The sequence below is a fragment of the Idiotropiscis lumnitzeri genome, chromosome 16, assembly GCF_059441095.1.
Source record: "Idiotropiscis lumnitzeri isolate Australia: NSW breed Sydney's pygmy pipehorse chromosome 16, RoL_Ilum_1.0, whole genome shotgun sequence".
NCBI classification, from domain to species: domain Eukaryota; kingdom Metazoa; phylum Chordata; class Actinopteri; order Syngnathiformes; family Syngnathidae; genus Idiotropiscis; species Idiotropiscis lumnitzeri.
The window spans coordinates 11,068,574-11,090,532 of NC_142406.1; the positions used below are offsets into that span (position 1 = coordinate 11,068,574).

The window sequence follows — 21,959 nt, forward strand, 5'->3', positions numbered from 1 at the left end:
CATTAACTTCACATTTTACTGAGTGAAATATTTTGCGACTGAGCAAGGCTGTGGAACTTGACACTTGAAGACTTTCACATATCCGACTTACTCCCACCTCTGGCATCACCCGACGAGGCCTGCGCTTACTTTTTGGGCTTGCGATCACAATTAACCTTGGCTTCAGCTTTTTGCCTTTCACTAATCTTGTCCTGCATTTTTTTTTTTTTTTTTTTTAGTGTCTTGGATTGAGTGATAGCACTGGTGTTCGCATGATGGAATGAAAGCGATCAATCATCAGTCCTGTTTTGTTAGAATGATTTTTTTTTTTTTTAACACCAGTAAGATGATTACAAATTTCCCTTTCCCTCCTGTCGATGCTTCCCGGGCATGGATATTGCAATGTTATCTGTCACTCACACACTTGTCGCACCTTGTCACTGCTAATCCCGCGGGAGGGGGGCTTTCGATCCCGGGTGAACCAATGGCGGGTTGTTCCTTGGTTGATAGTGGAACCAGAATTGTCTTGGTATGGGGGGGGGAATCATCTTGGATAAGTGAATGGGATGTTTGAAGAGTCTGACGATAACCACAAAAGCTCGATTATGCTTTGTTTACAATTTCTTTGAACCACATTTCCCCTAATTTGGAATATTAAAAGCCTGAAAGAAATGGGCAATTCCGTATAAGTCTTGCATCAAAACCCATCAAGGCTTGAAAACGACTCAGACTCTTTAGCAGCCTCAGCATCCGATCCATCGCCAAAATCGCTTCCCCATCAGCAAAAAAAAAGAATGTCCGGGTACTAACCCTCCCGTGCCCGTTCAGATCTCCTGGAAGAGACGGAGAAGCTGATGAAGGAGAAGGTGGAGGTGCAGCGCCAGGCGGAGAAGGAGAGCGCAGACTTCCTGAAGCAGATGAAGACCTTGGAGGCCGAGCTGGAGGAGCAGGTCAACCGGGTGATCGAGCTCGAGCAAGCCCGAAAAGTCGAGACCGAGGACCTCCAGCAGCAGATCCAAGCTCTGGAGACTCAGCTGGACAAGAACCGGCGCTTCCTTGATGTAAGCGAAAAACACTGGAGGCTGCAAAATACTCTCAAGACTTAAATAGGACTTTTTATATCCACTTTATGTCCAAGACTCACCACTGACTAAGTCGTTTGTTTTGAAGCACCTTATTGATGCGGGAAAAACTCATTGTTACTCATTTTGTAGGAGCAAGCCGTGGACCGGGAACATGAGCGCGACGTCTTCCAAAACGAGATCCAGCAACTGGAGGACCAGCTGAAGAACCAGCAGAAGCTTCCCAGCAGCTCGGAGCAAAGAAGCCAACAGGTAATAAAAGAAGGGAGGGAGCTCCCTTTCGCATATTCGACACCGCACCGCGCCTCAATAGCGGCGATGGGTTTACCTGTGCTTCCTTGAACGTGACACCAAAGTGAGAAAAAGTGCGATGTATGCTTTTTGCTTTTCACATTGTAAGCATGAATCAAACCTTTGGAAAGCTTTGCAGTAAAATCAGGGGGGGGATGGGACTGAACCCTTTTGAGTTTAGAGGAAAAAAAAATCACAGTGGATGACAAGAAAAAAAAACATTTTAAGAATGATCTATATTTGATCCCTTGAATGTTAAGTCAGGGGTATGTTGACAATAATGCCAAGCGAAGGAAAAAATAATGCATGGGTCAGGATTAGTGTGACCTCCACAGAGAGATTGGTTGGATTCGGGAGTTCAGATCACTGCCAGATATGGAAACCTAACACTTCTGGAATAATAGTGTCATTGTGGGAAGTCACTAATGACATTGAAGGGTCACAACTAAACACAAAGGCCATTGTATTCAATTCTAATCTGCTTCCATGTGAAAATAAGCAAAAGGCACAATAGGGGAAAATAAATGGCATACTTCCTCCACATGTTCACTGAAACCTTCCGAAAAGCGACTTCCTGTTTTATGTAAAACTTGACTCTCAATGCGCACAATTGCTGGTTCAGTCGTTCCTTTGACTTGACTGAACACTGGATCAAAAAATGCTTGCCATTTGTATGAGTTAATGTGTGCCAGTCATAACCGGCGGCAAAGCACACACTCAAAATGTCACCTTAGTGAATGTTCATCCTTTTGACATGAAAGAGTTGACTTCTCCACTTGTTTGAATGCTATCGCTTATCGACGCTCAACAATTCTTGTGTGCTTCCATGCGAACGTTCTGACTTTCGGGCGAAGTCATTATCATTACTTAGTTTTAAACTCTGTATGGTTTGTATGGGAAGATTAAATCATGTTCTGTAACATTGTTTGCGCTTCCAACACACAGGTAACGAGCCCGGTGATGACTAATAATTTTTGAGAGACACTTTTTTTTTTTTTTTTCAATACCTAAAATTGTTTCTTTTCTTCCTTTGCTTCCACCTCATTGGCTCACCTCTCTCCTTTTTGTTTTTTGTTTTTTTTGCCTTGGCGCTCCGTGCTCCTTCACGCTCCTCCCTCCTTCTCTCTCCTCGGTCTTTGCAGGTGGATGGAGTGTTCTTAAAGGTACTGCTTCTAGCCGCTACATGTGTCCCGTTTAGTGCAGGGGTGGGCAAAGTATGGCCCGCATCGTTCTTGAAACGAGGCCACTGAGCATTTACAATTGAAAGAGTTGTAACTGCTGCATTCATTTCAATGTTCTTCAGAATTAATTCATTTAGTTTCATTTATTTAGGTTATCAAATCATTATTTGAGCTATCTGTAATAAAAAATGACACATAAGAAATACACTTATTTTATTTAGTAATTGATAAAAATAGTCACAGTGAAAGTGGTTAAAAATAATACAATTAAAAATGTCACCATTAATCTATTTTACTGAGGCATTTTTTTTCTCATTACCATTAGAGTCCTGTAATACGTACCCCCCTCCCCTCAAATTAGTTACTTATAATGGATTCTTTTTTATTAATTTGTCCAATTAAATAATTGGTCGATTTGTTTATTGGAAATAAAAAAAATAGCAAAATTTACCCCAACATTTTTCATTTATTTTATTGAATATAAAATTGTGATTTTATTTATTAATTATAATACAATATAAAAATAATTTAATATAACGTTTTATTTATCTTATGTTAATTTATGTAAGTAATCAATTAAAAATGTGAAATAATGACATATATTTAAAAATTCAATTAATTATTAAAAATATTACTGTTTCACTAGAATACACCATTTTAACTTTTTTTTTTGTTTCATTGGCGTTGTAGACTTGGGTGGCCCTTCTGTCACACCGAGCACAAAAGTTTGCCCACCCCTGCTGTAGTGCATTCAGTCTTCCCGCCCCCTACCTTTGTTTCCTGTAGAGTTTGCATTTTTAGGTTGTCTTCCCATTGAGCCCCCCTCCTTGCTCTTCTCCCTTCACCTCCTCCAGGTGGATCCTACGAGCCCTTTTCCCCTGGTTAATGATGCTGTGTGTTTGTGACCCTTGAATGAAAGCTCTCTCTCCCACCCCCCCTGCACTTCTTTTCTCCCACCCTCCCTCCTTCCTTTCTCAGGTGGATCAGCTGACCTCCAAGCTAGCTGTGTATGTCTCGGCTACACCGTGTAGCAATTGGTATCCGGAGGCGAGTCTTTTGAACGTCTCTTTCTGTTTTTTTTCCCCTTGCACTAATCAGGTGGAGCAGCTGAGCGGCCAGTTGAAGGAGAAGGCGGACTGGTGCAGCGAGCTGCTGCTGGGCTCCGAGCAGCTGCGTCGCGAGCTGTCCGAGCGCGACCAGGAGATTGACAAACTGGCGAGCCGCGTCCGCGAGCTGGAGCAGGCCCTGCTGGCCAGCACAGAGTCCCTAGAGAAGGTTAGGAAAACGGGAAGATTTGGGGGGCGGGGCGGTTTGGGTGAGAGCAAGCCGCATCATATGGCGCGAGAGTGTGCGTGAGCATGGTGATGAGCGTCTGACTTTAAGAGGAGGGAGGGGCTACACACAGCCAGAGAACAATGTGTGGGCTGTTCCAATGCAGACAATGTCATGGTGTTTATGTTCACATAAATGAATTGGGACTGGATGCAGTGCCGGGCAGCATGGCGGACCCGTGGTTAGTCGAGAGGTTTAATTCTCAGCGTTTTGTGTGGAGTTTGTGTGTTCTTCCCACATTTCTAATGCCAATCAAGCACAACTACCATGCCTGCCCTAATATTATTGAAATTTAAAAACATGCCATCACTTATTCACAACTGCTAATTTATTTATTTATTTGTTTTAAAAGATTGGGAGGTTTCAACAAAACTAAAAAAGTAGTTTATGCAGTGGTGTAAGATTAGATGGGCTTTACAATGCCAAAATGCTTTTTTTTTTAGCAATGTTTTATTGACCCGACTCAGGGCAAGCACTATCGAAAATGATTGAATCGATTGATGAATGGACTTGGCGTTTTGGGTTGTCGGTTGAAGTCTCGCTTCAGATGCGTTTTGTTGTCTCAAAGGACGAACAAAAGAAGCGTCATGCACCCATCACGGAGGCAAAGCACTCCACACTGGAGGTTCAGTTGCAGACCGAAAGAGAAGCGTTGGAGCGCAAAGAAAAGGAGGTAACGTTCCCTTTTGTCGTTCGTCTCACTCAGGATCATTTTAATCACCGGCATCTTCTCCTTCAGATCTGTCACCTGGAGGAGCAGCTGGAGCAGTTCCGAGAGGAGCTGGAAAACAAGAGCGAGGAGGTGCAGCAGCTCCAAATGCAGCTGGAGATTCAGCGCAAGGAGCTCAGCAGCCAGCAGCAGTTCCTGGAAACCAGGGAGAGCATGCTCCAGGTAACCTGCCAACACCCACAAAGATGACGTGTTCTCATTTTCTTCACTTTTTGCAAACCATATTCGACAAATAGTGGCCCTTCCACGAATATACAACTAAAGTGCATCAACAGTGCAAATACTTTGACACAAAACAGTTCCTTATGTGGTATTAACAAATTACATCTTGGGTCATTTTCCGACAGGGTCTTTGATGATTTTAAATGTTCCGTTTGATTCTGAAATTATTGCTAGTGCCATTGTCGACTTGACAATTAAAGTAAATAAACGACAGCCACTATTTGCGTGAATACGGTACTCTTGTGGATGCTAAAACGAAGCTACCTGAGGATGTTGAGATTAGCATGTAGTTCATGCTCATTTGGTATTAATAGCATGTGAAAGGATTCTACCTTTTCAATTGACTTGTGATTCCCAACCAAAATGTGCTGTGGGAAATTATACAACTTTACTAAATTGGTCCAAAAATTCAGTTTAATTACGGCAAATGATGTAATCATGTAATCTGATTTTATCTGTATGTTATTGCCAAAGACGTATAGTGACAGTCAGAGCACATAAATGCTCCTGCTCCAGAAAATGAAAAGCGTATACACACTGTTGCTATTCATACAACAGAATAATGGATTTTTGTTTAACAGATCAAGCCCAGATTTAAAGGTTGGGAAACACTGAGATGGTAAATAATGATAATGTAGAAAACTGCCCAGTTCCCATGTCTGCCAGACCACATCCATCGCAGGGCAATTTAAACCTGGACTCTTATCTTTGTCGTGGTATGTTCATTACATCACGCTATAATCTGTTGACTCTTGAAGGTGATGGAGGAGAAGGACAGGGAAATAGCACTTCTTAATGAACAGAACACTAAGCTCCAACACATGGAGAAAACATCTGGCAACAAGGTAACAAGCCATGTCTATGCACGCACGGAATAGAATGTGCCAGCCTATTCCGTGTGCGCATAGCGTCATGGTCGTGTGTGGTGTTTTCATTTTTTGGTGGTCTCCATTTTGGTGTTGTTTGTCTTGGTAAGTAAATCCATGTGATCGTTTTGTGGTGGCTCATTAAAATACCCATGAGTATCTAATCAAGGGGGTGGACTTGAGGGACACTTTTAATTTTTGTAAACAAATAAATTGATAATTTTTTCAGATGAATTTAAAAAAATTAAACAATTTATTATATTGTCTACTACACTATAGTCTACTTTATTTTAATGGATTTATGGGTAATTAATTAACCAATTTATGAATAAACCAAAATGAAAACTTTTTTCTTTTATTAATCTTTGAACTGAATTTCTGACTCTTGACAAATTGTTTGAGGTAAATTAATTTAAAAAATATATTAAGGTGGAGAACAAACACTCAGGTATTTTTTTAGTTAATATTTTCTTTATTAACCATTATTTAATTAAAATAAATAAAATATTTTTTTCTGATTTTATTGACATTTCTATTTGAATATTTACAATATATAAATTCACCAGTTTTGTGACCTAACAAACAAGTAGTTTTTAATGAACCAATTTTAGGGGTATCCAACATCTACTGGTAGATGCATAATGTAAAATTGTAAAAAGTATTACTGCAACAAATATTTCAGCAGTCTTAGGTCTTAGAGCATATGTGCTCCCACCCATGGTCTAAACTAAAATGAGTTAAAACGGAGACTCAAAAGTTTATTCCAAAGGAGAAAGAAGGTGGCAGCATTTCTTTGGTGCTGTGCGCTAATATTTTTTTGTCATCTTTTCAGGGAATTGATCAGCGGGATGCGCTGATCAATGACCTGGAGTCACAAGTGGAGTGCCTGCGCTGCGAACAGGAACGCCTCAAGCGCAAGAGCGAGGAGGAGCTGGAGCAGCTAAACGCCGTCATCGACAAACTCCAGCAGGAGCTGCTCCACATAGAGCGCAAAGAGGACAACGAATCCTGCGTGGGTCAGGAGTACGACTACGACGAGATGAAGCAGAAGATGGACCTCGTCTCCGGAGAGTTCCGCGCCCTCAAAGCGGAGCATGGCGAGCTCCTAGAGACACACCGCCGCTTAAAGGAGACTGTCAAGAACTCAGAGGACTTAACCGAGACGCCAAAGCAGAAAACCGGCAACTTTGCGGTGGCACCAGCCCAAGTGCAAAATCTCGAGAAGAGCACCGTGTCCAGTGTGGATGAGCTCCGTCTCCGCGTCCGGGAGCTGGAGAACTCCGTGGGCGAGAAAGACGTCGAGCTGAGCTGCCGTCGAAAGCTCGCCGAAGAGCTCCAAGGCAAAGTGTCCACCCTGGAGGAGCATTTAAGGGAGAAGGTGGCCGCGGAGTTGGTCAGCCAAGCCACCCTGGACGCTCTTCAGCAGCAGGCATCTGAAGACCATTTGGGTGACAAGGTGGGCCACCTGAACCAGAAACTTGGTGAGCTTGAGGCCAGTTTGAGTGGCATCGAGAAGAACCACAAGCTGCGGAAGCAGCTGCTCTCCAGTTTGAAGGAGGCGCAGTATGAGAGGAGGCTGGCGGTGCTTCTGGATCTGCTGAGACGGATAAAAGGCGGGAAGGACGTCGACAGAACGTCGCCAGCTCTGGAGGTAAACAAGTTAAATGCAGGTGGACACAGTTTTGTGTTTAATGGCGATGGACAGTTTGAGTTTAAAAAGTTATGTGTATGTAAAATTGTTTATTTTATTCATTTTTTAAAATTATTTAATTATTTAATCATTTTAATGTAAAGCAAGATGTGTAAAATTGTTTTTTTTTTAATATAATTTTAATGTGCTATTCTTTTATAATTATTTTGATTATAATTATATCAAATTACTGAATATATTGGTGAAATAAAATCCATCCATTTTTTAATGTATATAACAAATAAATTTATATTTGACTATTTACATGACATTAAAACTGAATAAAAAAAATGGCTAAATGAGAGCCACAAATTTTACATCCTTGCTTGTAAATGCGATTCTGTGCCGAAAACTAAATTCGGAACCCAGACTTAGTTCCACGACAAGTTGAACAAACGCTCTCTTTGAACCAGGCCTCCTCTGGTGACCAAGCGCTTGCATCGGAGCTTCAACAGGCCCGCGATGAAGCCTTGGCTGCCAAAAAACAACTGGACCACCACATGGAGCAATGTCACCATCTCCAGGAGGAACTGAAAGTAAGCAGCCGAATGTTTTGAGGTCCAGACCTTCTCAAAGGCAGTGTTTGGTGACACTTTTCCTTGTCTCTTTCTTAGGACAAAACTGAAACCATACAAAGACTTAAGGAGCAGCTTGACGGGGTAAACTTAATCAACATTGTCATGTTTTTACCGAATGGTCGTGAAAGTAGCAGGCTGCTAATCATCCTGTGTTCCCCTTCAGGGGTCTTCTGGAGGAGACGAGGAGACGCAGGCTCTCCGAGGAGAGCTGACCAAAACCCACAAGGAGGCGGCGCTCGCCAAGGAGGAGCTGAACAGCTGCAAGGAGAAGCTGGAGAAGCTGCAAGAGCTTCTGCAGGTATTGATAAAGCAGCCGAGAACGAAGATGGCGCTTCATTAGGAAATACTGTAAAAGTTTTATTTTATTTTGTTTTTCCCCCCTCAAAGGAGCGTGAACTGACCATTGCTCAACTTAAAGATCTCTTACAAGTAAGTACAAAGTATTTCATTTTCACAATGTTCACTCGCGCAATCTTTATTGAATAAAGGCATTTTTTTTTTTCCACAAGAAAAAATGCTAAATTTAGTGACAGCTCTGTTCACAGCTTTGTTGTTAGTGGTACGAATGCACATCAGCAGAGACATTAAAAAAATCATTTTATATATATATATATATATATATATATATATATATATAAAATGATTTTTATTTTTTTATTTTATTTTTTTTTATTTTAACTCATTTTTTTTTAAACGTATTTTTTAATTTATTTTTTAATTAAATAACATGATCAAATAAACTCAAATGTATCGATAAACTTAATTAATGACCGAGCCCTATTAGAAAATAGGAAAATGGCTGATCCAATTTGTCTTTTCTCTTCAGGTGAAAGCCGAAGAGGACAACGCTGACAGGACAAACCTTCCTATGGATCTTCAAGAGGCCCGAAGACATGTGGACTCCGCCAAAGACGAACTTGACAGCTACAAATCCCACAATCAGAAGCTTCAGGAGGACATTCAAGTGCGTGAGGTCTCTTTTTCCAAACTCAAAGAGGAGCTTCAGGACGCCCTGAAGAAAATGGACACTACCAAAGAAATAGACAAATCCCACAATGTGAAGCTCCTGGAGGACGCTCAAATGCGTGAAGTGTCTATTAGTCGTCTGGAAGAAGAGCTCCGAGAGGTCCAAAAGAACTTGGACACCACCAAAGAAGAACTCCGCCGTTACAAATCCCACAATGAGAAGCTCCAGGAGGAGATTCAGCATCGCGAGGTCGCCGTTTCGAAGCTCAAAGAGGAGCTCCAGAGGAACGTGGACTCCTCCAACGAAGAAGCGAGCAGCTACAAATGCAATAATGAGAAGCTCCAGGAGGACATTAAGGTCTGTGAGGTCTCCATTTTGACTCTCAAAGAGGAACTCCATGAGGTTCACAAGAATTTGGACTCCACCAAAGAAGAACTTAACCGTTACAAATCCCAGAATGAGAAGCTCAAGGAGGACGTTCAAGTGCGTGAGGTCTCCATTTCTAAACTTGAAGTGGAGCTCCGGGAGGTCCAAAAAAACATGGACTCCACCCGAGAACTGACAAGTTACAAATCCAGCAATGAGAAATTTCAGGAGGACATTCAAGTACGCGAGGTTTCAATTTCTAAACTCAATGAGGAGCTCCAAAAGAACCTGGACTCAACCAAAGAGGAACTCAACAGTTACAAATCTCACAATGAGAAACTTCAGGAGGAGATCCAGCTACGTGAGGTCAACATTTTAAAGCTCAAAGAGGAACTCCATGAGGTCCAAAAGAAGGTAGACTCCACCCAAGAACTGAGAAATTTGAAATCCGACAATGAGGAAGTCTCCATTTTGAAGCTGAAAGAGGAGCTCCAGGAGGTGAAGAAAGTTGCCAACACAACCAAAGAAGAACTAAGAAGTTCCAAATCTGACAATGTAAAGCTCCAGGATGAAATCCAGCTCCACCAAGTCTACATTTCACAGTTGAAAAACGAGCTCTTGGAGGCTCGGGCGGCCCTGACGAAGGCGGCCAGCTCTGCGTCAACGTCTCCTTCTCCCGCTGCGTCCCCTCAGCCTTTCTCGTCCACTTCATCGTCCAACTCTCAGCCCAAGAGGAAAGCGAGCACGAAGCAGCCCCTCGCCAAGGGGAGCAAAGACAAAACGTCTCTTTCCAGAAAGAGCGCCGCAACCTCCAGAAGTCCCGAGCCGGCCCCGGCAGACGCTTTCACGCAGACGGCCGCGAACGAGGGCATGGAGGAGGTGATGGGAGAGTTCCGGGAGAAGGTGGTCCAGATGCAGGAGTTGCACGCGGCCGAGATCCTGGACATGGAGGCGCGGCACATCTCGGAGAGCGACGCGCTGCGCCGCGACGCGCACAACCTCGAGGACGAGTGCAAGGCGCTCAAGGCTGTCATTGACCGGCTGCGTGCCACCGAGGTGAGAATTTCTGAAAGGAGTTCTGAAACAGAAGTTACATAAAACCATTTAAAATAGATTTTCCACATTGAAATGAATTAAGATGGCCTCTCAAAAAATACCAAATTTTTTTTTAATGTTTTATTTTAGAAATTCTGATGACATTCTGCTTTTAGGCCCCCTCATTAAGACAAGATCGTCCGCTGTCGCAGTTCAAAGACGGCTACACGAGTGGTAAGGTCAACAATGATGCTATTAATAAACAGTCAGTTAAAAGTCCATAAAAAACAATTTGATATATATCACGATACTTGATGATGATTCTTTTTCACAATGTGAGTTTTATTCCTCGGCGCAGACAGCAGCTCGGACTACAGCCAGAGGACCGGATATGACCTCCCGACTGGACTTCAGCAGGAGTTTAGGGTGACACCTGAAGGTGCCAGAAGAGAGGCGGATGATCCAGTATTACCTGATAGGATCAAGGTTAAAGCAGACACTTAAAATTGTTCTGGGAATGTGTGTGCTTTTGTAACCCAGACTTGAAATGCTGTTTGCTTCGATGTTTCCCCATGCAGTCGTTGCTGCGTGAGGTGCACCACGAAGGCATGCAGGTTCTCTCGCTGTCAGAGCTTCCCATTTCTGAAAACGAGCCCGGCTGCCATTTGAACCTGCAGGCCTGGCTGAAGGAGAGGGATGCCCTGCTGGCTACCGTGGACTCCCTCAAAGGCCTCATTGCTCACATGCAGACCACACAGGTTTGTTTTTTTGGTACTTTTGCTTCCCCCCCTCACGTTTTAAACGCAGTTGAAATTATTTAAACACACTTAAACGTTTTAATACGCACTTTTTAAAGTTATTTTTTTGCCGTCACCCTTTTCCAAATAAGATGCAAAATGTGCTTGCGTCAAGCTGTTTATCTCTCCTAGTTAAAGCGTACTGTAAAACTGACACATATAACAAAAGAGAATTAAAGAAAAAAAAAATCTAATGAAAAGTCCGCTATCTTTATGCTACTTTATAATGCGAAAATAAGGATTGATGACTTTCATATTTGTGCGCTGCTAGATATCGGGCGACTCTGCGGATTGGCGTGCGGAGCTCTTGGAAGCGGCGCGCCAGGTGTTCTTGAGGGAGCGTAGCGTGCTCAAGAGCGCCCTGTACAGCCACTTAGACTTGGTGGACACCAGCGACGCCATCGTCCACCTTAACCAATTGGAGCGCAGGCTGGCCGAGCAGGTGACAGTAATCCCGTGTTCATACCACTTTTATAATAAATATTATGTACTGTGTCTGGAAGTATTGTATTAGTAGAAAATCATCTTAACAAAAGTTTTTTTAGTACTATTTACTGGTATAAAGATAACAAAATTAAAATTGGATTGAAATCATTTTAAAATGTTATTCATTATTGTTAGAATTATTGTAGAACTGCTTTTGTAAATTGATCATTACTTGAATTGTAAATCATTAAAGATTGATTTTTTTGGGCTGTTTTATTTGAAAAAGACTATCATTTATTAAAATAATCTAATTGAATTAATTTATTATTCGGTGTGGCTTCATTCAATCTAAATTATTATGTTCTAATATCAAATATTTGGTAAACTAAAAATAATTATTCAGGAAATTATTGTTTCAATTATTACAATAAATAAATTCTAAAATGTATTTATTTTTAAAATGAATGAATCTATTTTTATAATTATTCCATTAATTGAAAAACAGCTATTTAAATACTCATTAGTAAAACTCAAGTCATCAAATTTTGTTCTCCCCCAATTCTTTAACTTCTTATCATCGATCTCATGTTGGTGGTTTCGGTCCTTGTTTAGGATGCTCATCACAGAGAAGCACTGGGTTCCCTCCATGCCGCAGATCGGTCCAGTCTCATCGCTGAGGTTCATCAGCTCCGCGGTCAGATGGAGCTCCTCCATCGAGGTAAGACATTTCCAAACGAGTCTCATTAGACACAGCATTTAAATCTAAAGACACACAAAAGGCGAAAACGTTTGATTTCCTCAAATAGGCCCACGACCTCCCGCCTTATTGAGTGCGTCGGGACATCGTGGGGGAGGCGACGCCGATGGGGCACTGCAAGCCGATAGGCTGCTCCAGGAGGGTCTGAAGGGGGAACTATCACAGACCAGACTTGAGCTGGAGACCACGCTCATATCGCAGCACAAGCATTTCAAAGAACTGGAGGCGCTCAGGTTAGAGAAACTGGATCATTTCACTTGGCAAGACAACCATGCAAAAACTAGGGCGTTAAAAAAAAATGGAAAAAAAAAAGCAAATAAGGAATGAATGACTCAACAAAAAAATTTGACTTGCAAAACCTATTCTTCAAAAAGAAAATGAAGAATGTTTAATTTTAGAGACAGCTGCCAATAGAACCGAAAACTGTGACTTGACGAGACTTGACAACAGCAATTTTAATGAATGATTTCTTAAAATGTTCTCATTGCATGCAGGACCGAGGTTTCCAAGAAGGCCTCGGAGGTGGAGGCGCTGAATGAGCAACTATTGGAAGAAAGCCGCAAAGGCCGTGAACTTCAGTGGGCCATGGAAAAGGAGCGTTGTCGCGCCGGGAGGAATGAGGAGAACGCTCGAGAACAGCTGGAGGTAAGCCCTCGCCACCTCAAAGCGGCACAACACGAACCAACTTTTGTCTTTGTTTCCAAGGACTTGAACCTAGCTTTGGAGGAGCAAAAGAGCCAAGCGGAGCAACTTACATCCACTTTGGAGCAGGAGCGCCAGGCCTCCTCCCGACTCGGTCAGCAGGCCGAGAAGGAGAAGCTGAGCCTCCACAGGCGCCTCCAGGAGCTCCAAGTGCAGCTGGAGACGGAGCGAGCCAAGGCCCGCGAGATGAGCGGGAGGGAGTTGCGGGGAGGTGGAGGGCCAGCCAGCCCGGAGGGGAATCTTCTGGAAGGACTGCACAAAGAGCTGGATGACAAGCAGGCGCAGGTAAAATTTGAGCTGTTGTGTGTTTGGCTATTTGTGGGAACAGGAACCAAGTTAGTAATTGACAGCCATCGTGCAAGGATTAAAATGACTCACTAATGCCGCACTACTTTTTGATTAGTGCTTTTCTAAACAGCAAATAGGTGAGTATTTTTTTTCTTGAACCAACAAATTATTAGTTCGTTTATGTTCCCCTAAAAATCTGTAAATATGTGATGTCATAAATATGGGGACGAACACTAAAAATACTTTCCATTTATAGGCAAACTAAACAAATACAACTAATAAAACCTCTTCTAGGTGGTGAATCTCCTCAGCCAAATGGAGGCTGAGAAGCTTGAAGTATTAAGAAAGGACGAAGAGCTGAGCTTGGCGGGCCTCAAGTCCAGGCAGAATGACAAGGCTCTCCTGGATGCCCGGGCACAGCTGGAGAGCCTGGAAGCGCAGCTCTCTGAGACACGGGACCTGCTGGCGAGTGAGGAGGCGATGAGGAAGAGCCTGGAGGTGAATAAGGAGCGACTGGAGGAGAGGTTGTCTCAGGAGGGTGGCGCTGGGCACGGGACGCCGCCTGCGCCGCACCAGCAACACCACCACGGCCCTTGGCGCACAGCGGACGCCGTCTTGGGTAAACTGCACCTCGTTGCCTCAAAGATCCGCGGCATGGCGAGCAAGGGCCCTGCTGAGATCACCAACGAAGAGCTGTTGCTGCTCCAGTCCAGTGTTGATGATGTCATCAGTATGCTGCAGCAATCGCCAGCTCTCCCATCTATCCCTGAGGTGAGCGTTCCTAATATCATGTTGACTAACATCATAATGCAAATATAATAATGCTAACAGAGTTGCGCTTCTCTCGTGTCTCGCTCGTGTCCTTAGAGCGCCGCCCTGTTGGCGGGAGGCTCCTCATCGGGTTCGTCCTTGACCGAGCGTCTGCTCCGGCAGAACGCCGAGCTGACGGGCTTCGTGGGCCGCCTGACGGAGGAGAAGAACGACCTGAGGAACCACTCGCTTCGCCTGGAAGAAGAACTCCGCTGCTACCGGCACGCGGGCGACACCGTGAGTACAATTTAACTTAAATCTTAAATCTGAAAATCGTGGCAAAGTTACACATTACACTCAAAACTACATCTTTTCCATTCGAGCCTCGTTCACTGTATTCTTCGTCGCTTTGCAGTCCAGCGGGAGGAGAGGAGCGTCCAGGCCGGACTCTGCCGACGCGCTGTTGCTCTCTCAGGAGAAGGAGACCTGGAGTCGGGAGAAGGTCCGCTTGGAGAAAGCCTTACATCAAGCCCTCGCTCAGGTGGCCCGGCTCCGAGGGGAAATCAGGACCGAAACGCTGCGGGAGATAACCGGACCTGAGGCAGACAATGTTGCCCTCAAGGTTAGAAGGAAATATTGCATAATAATATACTGGGTGCTTGGGTTGAAAGTTCATCTTTGCGTCCTCGCTTGTCCCGTGCAGAGGATGTACGGCAGGTACCTGCGCTCGGAGAGCTTCCGGAAGGCTCTGATCTACCAGAAGAAGTACCTGCTGCTACTGCTGGGCAGCTTCCAGGAATGCGAGGAGGCCACGCTGGCCCTGCTCTCCAGGATGGGTGGCCGGCCCACAGAGGGGCTCGGCGGCGGCCAACGGGGGCTGCGCGGGCGGGGGCTCACGCGCTTCCGCTCGGCCGTGCGTGTGTCCATCGCGCTCTCGAGGTCAGTCGATGGAAAGAAAATAATTAAGGGAATTATTTTCTCTGAGCTTGCTTAATTTTTGTTTGCGCGCGTGTGTGTGTGTGTGTTACAGAATGCGTTTCCTGGTCAAGCGCTGGCACAAAACGACAGGCATGAGCAACACAAGTTCCTTTAGTGCCCAGAAAAGTGAAACGCAGATGATCGGTAAATGAAACACTATAACTCTAATAGATTTTTTTTTTTACTTGTAGTCTTGACATGCTTTTTATTGTTCTTTTGAAATTCGTCTTTTCGCCTACGCAATCTTTATGTAGAGCAACATTGTCTTCTCATGTCGTCAGTGAGTTTGTGCTGTATTTAACTTCCAGTGTCCTATGTGAAAGTAATAACACCGTATTTAATCGCACCCAAGTGTGGAAAAAACAAAAAACATGACATAAGCCAATGAATTCTACAATTTTGCATCTTGTTCTTCAGGTACTGATGATCGAGATTACCTTCATCCGGGTGTGGGCGTGGACGTGTACCGGGACCGAGGAGGGGGCTCAAGCAGGGGACGCAGCGGTCGGGAATCACCCAGGTCACCCATCTCCTCCGCACAGCACAGGTAAGGATGACATTCAGGAGCCACCGCCAAAACTGAGCAATTTTCATTTATTCATTTCTTGCATCCTAGGTTTCACGCGGCCGGAGACCCCGGGATGTTCACGTGCGCCCACCTGCAGAGCTACGACCCCGACCGAGCCCTCACCGACTACATCTCAAGGCTGGAGGCCCTCCAGAGGAGGCTGGGGAGCGTCACATCAGGTTCTCGTTACTCATTTTCACTTTTTGTAAAGTGATCTCTCTTCTGTATTTACTATCAAGTGTCTTGTCTTATTTTTCTTCTCCAGGTGCTTCATCTTCACTCGCTCCGCTACATTTCGGCTTGAGAAGATAAAGACGCCGAAAGAAAATAAGTTGCCTTTTCTGACGCAAGCTGTTCTTTCCACATGGACCAAAACACTTTATTTTAAAGATCGGCGTGCGACAGGTTTGCGTCTCGTCTCTTTGTCGCCGCCACTTGAATGACACGTAATATAATTCAACTACAAATGGTGTAAATTTTGTTTGTGGATAATTTAAAAGAGAATTTTTGAGATTAATTTATGTTTGTGTGGGTGTTGGTTGCGAGCAAGGGGGACTTAGCTGGATTCTTCTACACACTTTTGTTCCAAAGCCTGAAGACGTTTGTAGAGAGCGTATTTTTATAGAAGCTTTTCTGGCTATTTTGTCAAAAACTGAAATAAAGGAAAAGATTTGAATGCGTTTTTTTTGTTTGTTCATTTTAATTGTTTTTGATTGGAAATGTTTTATGGGCACTGTGAACATTCACAAACCTCATTTTTATTTGTTATATTTTTATCAAACGCAGCGTAATCACTTCAAGCTTAAAAACCTACTACCTAATATAGCTCAACTTAAGACAGCTCAGTATAATTCTCCTGGTTTCTATGCTTCATTCAAGAACGCAAACTTGGACGAGTAATAAAATAAGAGGATGTCAGCACTCACACGCCGCATTTTGTATTTACATTTCACAGAAGGAACAAGACAGAATGCATCTTCTCAATCTAACAATGCAGTCTATTGTACTACATTCTTGAAAAATCTGCAAAGTTGACTTTATTTTAAAAAACATTATTACTGAACGAACTGCAATTTTATTTGTGGTAGGACTCAAATTTGCTGTCATTGTGTAATCATCGTGGTCTACAAACAACTGAAAAATTCTCCAATGCTCCAGGTCACTTTGTGCACTGAAACTTCCCAGAATTATTGAAAACAGCATGATGCTGAATTAGTGGTCCATTTAACGTGAAACTGATGTTCACTTGCAAGTCTTCAGTGTTTTCTTCTTTTGTATGCGATGATGGGGTTGTGGGGTGTGTGTATCATCGTAGTGTAGTTGATTGTGGGGAAGTAGCCGTCCACCAGGTCAAAGTCATACAGGCGCAGCAAGGTGGACCAGATGGTTTTGATCTGCACGTAGGCGAAGTTCTCTCCGATGCAGCGATGTCTTCCTGAATTTTAAAAAGATATATAAATTGGTCAAGAGTTATTTGCTACATACTGTCACAATAGCAGTGAAAAATATCAATGTGGCTGCAAAATATTTGTTTGTTTTGTCTGTGATGTTTGTGAGTTACCCACGTCATGTCCATTTTTGTCATGTTTTCTAATAAAGTTAAACATTAGTTGGGCAATTATGCTATTTTTATACAGAAAAAGAATGTGCAAATTAGATGCTAGGACAAAATCAATAATAGTAAATATGCTTTAAAAATGTCACATTTCCACAAATGTTACTAAATATAAAATTGTTCCTCAAACCTTTTTAGTGACTGTACAGGACTTAGCCGAAATGACTTCATCAAGGTAATCGCATGTGTAGGCCTAAGGTAAGTCCTCTCTCCTATTTTTCAAACGTTTACAGCCACAATGGATTCTGTCACTTAAAACAATGCTACCGCGTTACTCACAAATAAATACTTATTATATTTCGATAACCAAGTTTTTATTTTTTATTCAGCTAAGTATGTTATTGACCAGTTAGCATAGCAGCTAACAAAGCTAGGACGTGCGCTAAAACAAAAACGCTAACTTTAGCATTCATTTTCAACCCTGGTATTCCTTAGCAGAAAAAAGATTATTTTATTTTATTTTGTTTATATACATACACAAGTTTTTGAACAGTCATAATAGCAGCGAACACGTTTCTCTTGAGCAAAATGTCTAACATTACCATTGAGTTTCCACACTGTAATTGAACTCATACTCTTATTAGAATTCATATAAAGTTTTACTTTGGGTATTTAATTGTAAAATATTTATTTAATGAGTTTCTCAGGTAAGTGAGTATCTGATAGGGTTGTGCCAAACTTAAAAAATAATTACATGAAGTGACCACTATTTCCTAATCGGTTAACTGTAGATGGTTGGGCTGGATTAACCAAAAGTGATCAAATAAATAGTCAGTTTTTGAAAAATGTTGATCGATTGACCTATATGACAACACAAATATTGAGCTGGAGCATTGAAAGGGTGTGTACCGGCTCCAAAAGGCACATAGGCAAACTTCTCGCCGGCTGCAGGGTTGTCAAGAAGATAGCGGTCGGGGTCGAACTGTGTCCTCTCACGCCATGTGTCCTGCAGTCGGTGGTTGACGGTTGGGGAGACGCACACCTGATGGCCCGCAGGGATGGTGAAGCCAGATGCTGTCTGTGGAACCGTTGGAAGACACTGGAGTTACTCGTTACGATCTATTGGACTGCGCAGGGAACTACAACTTCTGCCTCTGTGGGTGTTGCTGTTTTGGTTAGCAGCCAAGTAGGAAAAAAAAAAAAAGCTGATGGATGTCGTTACCTGAGTAGAGCGAGCCATTCTCATCATGGTCATGATGGGCGGCCGCAGCCTTAGAGTCTCCTTCAAACAACGCTCCAACAGGCTGAGGTCCTTCAACTGAAGACGACATCATTCATATTGACTGGATTCAGTAAGAATTAATTCACATTAAGGCAGTGGTACCTGATCCAGGTGAAGGGGGGGCAGGTGGTCACCGCACACGGCCCTCTGCTCGGCATAGCAGCGCTCCTGTGTGGCTTTGTCCTTGGCCAGGAAGAAACCCAACCAGGCACTGGTGGTGGATGATGTGTGCTGACCGGCCAGGAGGAGGCCGATCAGCATGCCGGCGATCTCATCGTCCGACAGTGGCCGCCCGTCCCTGATGAACAAAAAAAAAAAAAAAAAAGCATGAATTCCACTTCGAATTCAACCAGTTTTGAACAGGAATTGATTTGTGTTTTTTTTTACTTGTAGGTGGCATCTATGAGCGTCTGCAGGATGTCGTCCACTTTTTCCTCCGAGCTTCTTCGCTTCTGGATCACCTTGAAGAAGATGTTTTTGATCTCCCGGTGAGCTTTATCCCGCTTCCTAATGATAAAAAAGCATCTCTAATCATCCTTCCCCGTTAAAACAAATCCATTCAGTTCCAGCCCCACAAAAAAAAAAAAAAAAATTCAAGAAAAAAACTATTGTGCTTTATAAAAACATACAGGAATAACAAAAAAAAAAAGGAATGTTCGCATCTGCATTTCATACATTCTTTCTGTAGCTCTTTCTGGAGTGTGCTCTTTAACCACCAGGGGGCAGTGTAAAACATGTATTATATGTACATTTTACTCAATATACGGTCATAAAACTTGGTTGCTACAGCTCTAATCTCAAAAGTCTGATCATTCATTAGCTAGAGCTTTGGCGCTTGTGGAATTTTAGAAAAAAAACAAAAATAAAATAAGACATGAGTTTTGCTGCAAATAACAGCTGATAGGTTCTAAAAGAAAATGTGAATGGTGAATCCCTGTGTAGCAAACAGGACATGTACTGGGGAAACGCTGTATTATTGAATATATAGCCATAAATAGGGAAAACGTTCCCCAGTGCCGTGGTCCGTTCTCATGACGACAATGTCGTCATCATCCCACCTGAAGCTGGGCAACGGCAGCCATCCGGGCAGCAGCCAGGCGGCGTGACTGAAGCCTCCATCCAGGTCGGCGTAGAGCTGAGCCACGTGCTCATCCAGCAGGCCGCGAATCTCCTTGCCGTGCAGGCAGCTGCTGGCAGTCAGGATGATGAGCTCGGACAACGCCTCGAACAGGTCTGCAAGTAGAGAAACACTCAGAAACAAAACAATACAAACAGTAATCAAATTGTAATGTCAAATATCTACTTTTCAACAATTTGTTGCAAAATTAAACTTTAAAATAAATGGCTTATGTTAATTTAATTGCAGCAGCCAAAATCCTGAGCATGTATGTTTTTTTTCTCAATGTTCTGAAACAATGATTCTTATAAACTACAAGTTCCTAACCAATTTGCTGCACAATTATGCGACAGCTGTTGGAAACTACAAACTATTCAATGTTGTTAATTTCCCCTCTGTTCCACAAGATGGCGCCATATTTTCATTTATTTCAATCTGAGTAATATGTTCCTTTTAAATATGTCATAACTTTGTCAAAATTAGAGCGAGAGATACAATTTCTGGAAATATTTTGTGATCTTGAACCTTGTGATAGATCCGGGAACAAACATACATTTATTTAACACATTGATCGTACTTCTCTGGCCACTGTCTCCCCATCTCTGAAAATACTCGATGGTCTCCGCCTCAATGATCTTAACGTGTTCCCTAAAGTGAGCGATGTTCAAGCCCGTCTTCAGCATCTTCTTTTGTTCCAGAAAGACCTACACGCACACGCACATATCAACATCCATGGTGAGACTTATTTCCCAGTTTTGGATGACAACGTGTATTCCAGCAGACTCTCACTGGGTTGGGGACGTCATAAGCAACTCCTTTGCCAAAGACCGGCGTGGTGAGTCGGGAGTAGACGTCCTCGGCGTTCAGGTCCTCGTTCTTGCTGTTGAAGAGCAGTGAAGCGGCATCACTTCCCAGAAGGTACGTGAAGGTTTTGCCCACCATGGTGAAGCTGAACACCGGTCCATACTGTGAAGGGGCATTTTTGTTCATTTCCCTTGCTTATTTTTAAACTTTTTCACTGAATATGTAATGAAACTTCTCAAGGCTAGGGACTTTTGTTATTTTGTAAATTTTTTACTTCATCTCTTTAAACTTTAAACACTAACACCCCAGGCTAAAGGTCGCTCCTCCCCAAGTAGAAAAGTAAAGCAAGTATCCCCGTTGAGATGTATCACTTCAAGATATTCCCCTTTTACAAATTACTACATCCTCATTCAACAATGGTTTGGGCGCCACCTTGTGGCATTATAAGGTATTTCAGAAAGAGCAAAAAAAAAACCTCTTCGACAAGGGTAAGGCATACCTAATAAATAATAACTAAGAATTCCCAAATGCTCGAATGTGGAGATTATTGCACATTTACGTATGATGAATGTGGAAAATGCAATTACATTTGATCAAATGTGGAATATAATTTTGCACATGATATTTATAAAATAATTAGCTGTAAGCTAGAACTTACGTTTTTGTAGGCGTTTTCCAAAAAGTCAATGGGACTTTTGCCAAATGCAACTGCATGTCCCAAGAAGGGGACACTGGAAGGGATGTACGGTGGATAGTTCTGCAGAGAAAGAAATGCATTAGAATTCATACGTCAGTTTCATTCACTTTAAGGCAACTTACCACGTTCTTGCCAGAAGTCTGTCTGGGAAGTATTTTGCTGTAGAAATATCCCAAAGTGAGAATGACCACAGAAGCAGCCAGGACCAAGGACGTTAGGTTGTCGTTCATTTTGCCCACAGTGTCCCCAAGTAGCTTCGTGCTCATCTGATACAAATGCATCGACATGTTTAAAACTTCTGTTCCCCCTGATCGCTTCTTGAAGTGCACGAACGGATCATTAGAATCTTGGACAACTCCAGTCAAATTTGTTGGCGCGCCGGTGTTGTTTCACCTCCATCTCGATCTGTCAACGTCGGTCCCGCCCCCGCCTGACTGACAAAAGTTTACGATTGGCTGTCTGTTCCGTGTCTGTCAAGCGACTGCTGCTGTGATTGGCTGCTTCCCTCTGAACCGATCTCGGGTGTTATGATGTCACCGCATGGCGGAATTATAATACATTTATTGGTTTTATTATTTAAAGTTATTGAATACTCATCAGTCAGACTCACAATATATCGCTTGATATGTCTTATTTTAACTAAATATGAATACAGTTTTTGATAATTTGCGAAAATAGTTCGTAACAGATTGGCGGCGCTTTTGAAGTTTGGCGTCTGTAAGTCACGTGTCTTAGTCAGAAGTCACATTTATTCCGTAATAAATTGTGAAAACGTCCGCTTCAGCGTCATAAAGGTAAATTGAAGTAAGCATTATTTAAAGTATTCTAATGTCTTTAACGGTTGAATGAATACAGTGTTGCGTTTTACATAGGAATTAGCTTCGTCGCCAGCGCTAGCTAATTTGCTCCTAATTAGCAC

At 42.9% G+C, this 21,959-nt stretch overlaps 2 protein-coding genes across 2 annotated transcripts in view; one reads left to right on the forward strand and one right to left on the reverse strand.

The window, feature by feature from the left end:
* The window catches only part of akap9 (A-kinase anchoring protein 9), a 36,641-nt gene extending 20,380 nt beyond the window's left edge, over positions 1 to 16,261 (forward strand). Inside the window, exons 22-49 of the mRNA XM_088278647.1 lie at positions 808 to 1,040; positions 1,194 to 1,313; positions 3,632 to 3,808; positions 4,434 to 4,538; positions 4,605 to 4,757; positions 5,576 to 5,662; positions 6,516 to 7,334; positions 7,787 to 7,909; positions 7,988 to 8,032; positions 8,115 to 8,249; positions 8,339 to 8,380; positions 8,778 to 10,340; positions 10,496 to 10,553; positions 10,678 to 10,805; positions 10,898 to 11,077; positions 11,388 to 11,558; positions 12,155 to 12,260; positions 12,349 to 12,532; positions 12,794 to 12,944; positions 13,005 to 13,286; positions 13,584 to 14,060; positions 14,157 to 14,336; positions 14,455 to 14,661; positions 14,743 to 14,978; positions 15,070 to 15,161; positions 15,435 to 15,564; positions 15,634 to 15,764; positions 15,851 to 16,261. Of these exons, the coding sequence (XP_088134773.1) occupies positions 808 to 1,040; positions 1,194 to 1,313; positions 3,632 to 3,808; positions 4,434 to 4,538; positions 4,605 to 4,757; positions 5,576 to 5,662; positions 6,516 to 7,334; positions 7,787 to 7,909; positions 7,988 to 8,032; positions 8,115 to 8,249; positions 8,339 to 8,380; positions 8,778 to 10,340; positions 10,496 to 10,553; positions 10,678 to 10,805; positions 10,898 to 11,077; positions 11,388 to 11,558; positions 12,155 to 12,260; positions 12,349 to 12,532; positions 12,794 to 12,944; positions 13,005 to 13,286; positions 13,584 to 14,060; positions 14,157 to 14,336; positions 14,455 to 14,661; positions 14,743 to 14,978; positions 15,070 to 15,161; positions 15,435 to 15,564; positions 15,634 to 15,764; positions 15,851 to 15,897 (6,362 nt within the window). The 3' untranslated portion in view covers positions 15,898 to 16,261. The remainder of the gene's footprint in view (positions 1 to 807; positions 1,041 to 1,193; positions 1,314 to 3,631; positions 3,809 to 4,433; positions 4,539 to 4,604; positions 4,758 to 5,575; positions 5,663 to 6,515; positions 7,335 to 7,786; positions 7,910 to 7,987; positions 8,033 to 8,114; positions 8,250 to 8,338; positions 8,381 to 8,777; positions 10,341 to 10,495; positions 10,554 to 10,677; positions 10,806 to 10,897; positions 11,078 to 11,387; positions 11,559 to 12,154; positions 12,261 to 12,348; positions 12,533 to 12,793; positions 12,945 to 13,004; positions 13,287 to 13,583; positions 14,061 to 14,156; positions 14,337 to 14,454; positions 14,662 to 14,742; positions 14,979 to 15,069; positions 15,162 to 15,434; positions 15,565 to 15,633; positions 15,765 to 15,850) is intronic.
* A 239-nt stretch (positions 16,262 to 16,500) lies between these two features.
* Positions 16,501 to 21,451, reverse strand: cyp51a1 (cytochrome P450 family 51 subfamily A member 1). The gene is made up of 10 exons (XM_088278646.1): positions 21,163 to 21,451; positions 21,002 to 21,100; positions 20,329 to 20,505; positions 20,117 to 20,243; positions 19,481 to 19,655; positions 18,810 to 18,929; positions 18,525 to 18,720; positions 18,363 to 18,458; positions 18,050 to 18,218; positions 16,501 to 17,020 (listed from the first exon to the last, which is right to left on the reverse strand). The coding sequence occupies exons 1-10, from the start codon at positions 21,325 to 21,327 to the stop codon at positions 16,842 to 16,844; spliced, it is 1,503 nt and encodes a 500-aa protein (XP_088134772.1). The 5' UTR covers positions 21,328 to 21,451; the 3' UTR covers positions 16,501 to 16,841.
* Positions 21,452 to 21,959: the final 508 nt, after the last annotated feature.